We start from the raw sequence: 4559 nt of genomic DNA, 5'->3' as shown, positions 1-4559 counted from the left end.
CACAGGATCCTCCCACTTTCCTGACCTTCATCACCTGGGCCAAGGGAGACTTCAACCACCTGTGGTCACTGACACTCAGGATGCAGGCCTCTTCTACCCAATCTCCAGTTGGTCCCTGAAGAAGTTCACCCTCACTGATGGAGAGAGACTCTGAGTGTTTAGGTTCCATTATGGTTCAAACTAGAGTACTTTACTCACTTGTAAACCAAACCAAAGATTTAAAAAGTAAATTTACATCAGGCCAAAGTGGAGCCAAGCCTAAGTGGGCAGACGACTAAAACAAAATAAGAAATTCAGGGTATTTTCTAAACTTGAATCTCTTTGGTTGAAATCTCAATGTCTACTTGAAGTACCTGAATTCCTGTGTCACTCATTTTCTACCAAGAACATTCCAACTCTGTATAACCACTTCTGCCTGATGAAAAAGAACAATATCAATTCCTCTCATTTTGCATCTTGCCTCACTAAAGCTTTTTCTTATCCATCCTGCTGTTTAAGAGTTTGGTAGAACAAAGCCTCGCCTCTATTTCATGTGAGGCCCAAGGTAGTTAAGAGACTTACTGGGTGCTGGCAGTCATCAGAGGCAGAGATGACTCAGACCCGAGTCCCCAGGGCCTGGCTCAGAGCTGTTCACTCTCATCCCTCCAGAAGTGAGCACTCCCCTGAGGATTTGGAACTTAGGAGGCAGAAATATTTATAAAACATGCCCATGCCCTTCAGAGCTTGCATTCACTTGGGAAAATAAACACTATATGTAAAAAAAGATGCCAAAAGGAAAAAAAAAAGTCACTGATGAGCACAATCAATTCATGACTAGTACATTTCCTTCAGGTAGTGCATTTTCTGGAGCATTCTACTCAAAATTATTTTGCATCAAGGTCTTCATAGTAAATCACACCTTTAGAATTCCAGTCCAAAAAGGCTTTTTCAGAGGACACAATCTGTTCCTTTTAAAGGACAACTTTCTTGTACTTTTCACATTCCCAGCCTTTTTGTTCAGTGCAAATACTTTTACATGGGTCAACTAAAGGCCTTTGCACATCTCTTCTGTCCCATGTTTCTCTCCGTGCTATGTTCATTTATATGTATATACTAAACAAAATGACTGCAGGCATCCTCAAATGCTTTTCATTAATACAAGTTCTCTCCACTGTTCATGTCTGATAAAAAATTTAAGAAAGAAGTCTTATCACAGTCTTTGGTCAGGGTTACTTTCTCATGAGTTCTTTCATCTATGAGAACATAGCTGGACTGAATGAAAGCTTTCCCACAGTGCTTATATGCATGGGATTTTTCTCCAGTATGTGTTTTTTCATGTATTTTTTCATGTATTTTAATATAACTGGAAGAACTAAAGCCTTTTCCACACTGCTTACAAACATAGGGTTTCTCTCCAGTGTGAGTTCTTTGATGTCTGAGAACATGACTGGACCGACTGAATGCTTTTCCACACTCCTTACATATGTAAGGTTTCTCTCCAGTACGTGTTCTTTCACGTCTTTTAATGTAACGGGAAGAACTAAAGGCTTTTCTATACTCCTTGCGTATAGAGGGTTTCTCTCTAGTGTGAGTTCTTTCGTGATTTTGAAGAGAAAAGGAAGAACTAAAGGCTTTCCCACACTGCATACATACATAGGGCTTCTCTCCAGTGTGAGTTCTTTCATGTTTTCGAAAAGAACTAGAGTAACTAAAGGCTTTCCCACACTGTTTACAGACATAGGGTTTTATTCCACTGTGAATTTTTGCATGGTCTCGAAAGGAACCAGAATAACCAAAGGATTTTCCACACTGTTGACATACATAGGGTTTCTCTCCAGTGTGAGTTCTTTCATGTAATTTAAGGGAACTGAAACAACTGAATGCTTTTCCACATTGTTCACAGGCATAAGGTTTCTCTCCAGTGTGAATTCTTTCATGTAATTTAAGGGAACTGAAACAAGTGAATGCTTTTCCACATTGTTCACATATGAAGGGTTTCTCTCCAGTGTGAGTTCTTTTATGCCTGTGACAGGAACTAGAGTCACTGAAGGCTTTCCCACAGTCCTTACACACGTAGGGTTTCTCGCCAGTGTGAGTTCTTTGATGTCTGATGATATGACTGGTTTGACTGAATGCTTTTCCACATTCCTTACACACATAGGATTTCTCTCCATTGTTTATTCCTTCACATATTTTAATATAACAGAAGGAACTAAAGGTTCTTCCAAACTCCTTGCAGATAGAGGGTTTCTCTCTAGTGTGAGTTTTTTCATGATATTTAAGGGAAAAAGAATAACTAAAGGTTTTGCCACAATGCATACATACATATGGTTTCTCTCCATTGTGAGTTCTTCCATGGGTTCGGAAGGAACTGGAATAACTAAAGCCCTTTCCACATTGCTTACATACGTAGGGTTTCTCTCCAGTGTGAATTGTTTCATGTAATTTAAGGGAACTGAGACAACTGAGTGATTTTCCACAGTGTTCACATACATAGGGCTTCTCTCCAGTGTGACTTCTTTCATGTACTTTAAGGGTACTGAAACAACTGAATGCTTTTCCACATAGTTCACAAACATAGGGTTTCTCTCCAGTGTGAGTTCTTTTATGTCTGTAAAAAGAACTAGAGTCACTGAAGGCTTTCCCACAATCTATACATACATAGGGTTTCTCTCCAGTGTGAGTTCTTCCATGTTTTCTGAGGGAACAGGGAAAATGAAAGGCTTTGCCACATTGCTCACATACATAAGGTTTCTGTCTGTTGTGAGTTTGTTCATGTCTTCGCAAGTGACTCAAAGAAAAAAAGGCTTTTTCACATTGCTTACATCCATAGGGTTTCTTTCCATTGTGATTTTGCTCATGTCTTTCCAAGCTACTGAAACAACTAAAGGTTTTCCCACATTGCTGACATCCATAGGGTTTTCTGCTACTGTGAACCCTTTCATGGTATCGAAGAGTACTGTGATTAGTGAAGGCTATACCACATGGTGTACATATATATGGTTTCTCTCCAGTGTCAATCCTTTCATGTATTGGAAGGGAACTGGGACAAGTTAAAATTGTCCCACATTGCTTATATTCATGGTGTTCCACTCCAGTATGGGTCTTTCCATGCTTCTGCAAGCATTGGTAATAAATAACGGCCTTCTCATGTTGCTGATATTCATATGGTATATGTTCAGTGTGAGTCCTGAGGAGCACATTTGGTGATGAATCACCAATGAGGACTTCTCCACACAGAAAGCTTTCATATGGTTTTACACCAGAGAGACTTGTATTGTTCTCAATATAATCTGGAGTTTGACTGAAGATGTCTCCGTGTACACTACCTTCACAGAGTCTCCCCAACACTTGATTTCTTAGATATCTCCCAGGATTTTTGTATGCATCTTCATTGGTCTGGTTGCTTCTTTCTTCTCCTAGAGAGACCAGGCTCCTAAAGGTTTCCTGCATCACATCTTGGTAGAGCTTCTTCTGGGAGGAATCCAGCAAAGCCCACTCATCCAGGGTGAAGTTCACAGCCACATCCTCAAAGGTCACCAACTCCATCTCCCTGCTTCTGGTGTGTCCCGGTGTCCGCCTGGCGGCTCCCGGAGTCAGCGGAGGTCACAAGGCCAAACAGGAAGCGCAACCTCGGGAGCCCACCAGGTCCCAAAGATGGCCTGGAATCTTAAGATTCACTGGAATTTCCTATGTAGACTATTATTTTTTTTTTGTAGTCAAATCAGAACCTTCCCAATTAACATGGGTTCTGTGTCATTTTCATGCTTTAATGCACTGGAGAGTGTTTCCAGTGCAATGTTGAGTGGAAATGGTGCCTCAGTGCATTTCTTCACTTCCTTTGCAATCTCAGCCTTTCATCTTTATGATAAGGATGATGACACCTGTAGTTTTTTCATAGATATCATTCATCAGTTCTTACCATGAATTGATGTAAAGTACCATCAAATGCATTTTATTTATCAACTCACTGACAATGTGTTTTTTTCTTCTGAGATCCCATTTGGTCATGATACTTATTATTTGTCGAACATTACTGAATTCAATTCCCTAATATTTTATAAATGATTTTTTTTGTGTGTCTGTGTTCTTGGAGAGTATTGGTCTATTTTTTTCTTATACTATCTACTTTTTTTGCTAGAGCTTTGCCAAGTTTTTACAACTTTTAAAGGACTATCTTTTGGTTTCAGTGATATTCTCTATTGTTTTTCTCTTTTCAATTTCATTGATTTTTGTTTTAATTTTTGTTTAATTCGTTGTGCTTGCTTTGGGCTTATTTTGCTCTTATTTATTTTTAGCTTTTTAAAAGTGAAAGTATATTAATGATTTGAGAACTTTCTTGTTTTTTAGTATAAGTTATTTACAGTTTCCTCCTCTCCATAATCTTTCTGGCACTTTTCTATTTTCATTCCTTTGGCCCAAAGGTGGGTTTTACTTAATGCTACTCTGCTGTGGTTGTACCCACTTTCAGGATCAGGTGGAAGGGCAGAGATAAAGAAAGCAATAGGGTTCATTCTATCCTTTAAACAACATGTTTTCTTAGATTAGGAGGAAAAATTGCTTCTTTCAAAATTTCATAT

The 4559-nt window shown here is 39.1% G+C and overlaps 1 protein-coding gene across 1 annotated transcript; it reads right to left on the bottom strand.

Moving 5' to 3' along the window:
* Window positions 1-506: 506 nt before the first annotated feature.
* Window positions 507-3635, bottom strand: LOC306639577 (uncharacterized protein). The gene has a single exon (XM_079103273.1). The coding sequence runs from the start codon at window positions 3526-3528 to the stop codon at window positions 1132-1134; it is 2397 nt and encodes a 798-aa protein (XP_078959399.1). The 5' UTR covers window positions 3529-3635; the 3' UTR covers window positions 507-1131.
* Window positions 3636-4559: the final 924 nt, after the last annotated feature.

This window comes from Sciurus vulgaris (genome assembly GCF_902686455.1).
Source record: "Sciurus vulgaris genome assembly, chromosome: 11".
In the NCBI taxonomy this organism is placed as follows: Eukaryota; Metazoa; Chordata; class Mammalia; order Rodentia; family Sciuridae; genus Sciurus; species Sciurus vulgaris.
Note: the sequence above shows the minus strand (reverse complement) of the source record. Positions and strands in the feature narration are given on the sequence as shown.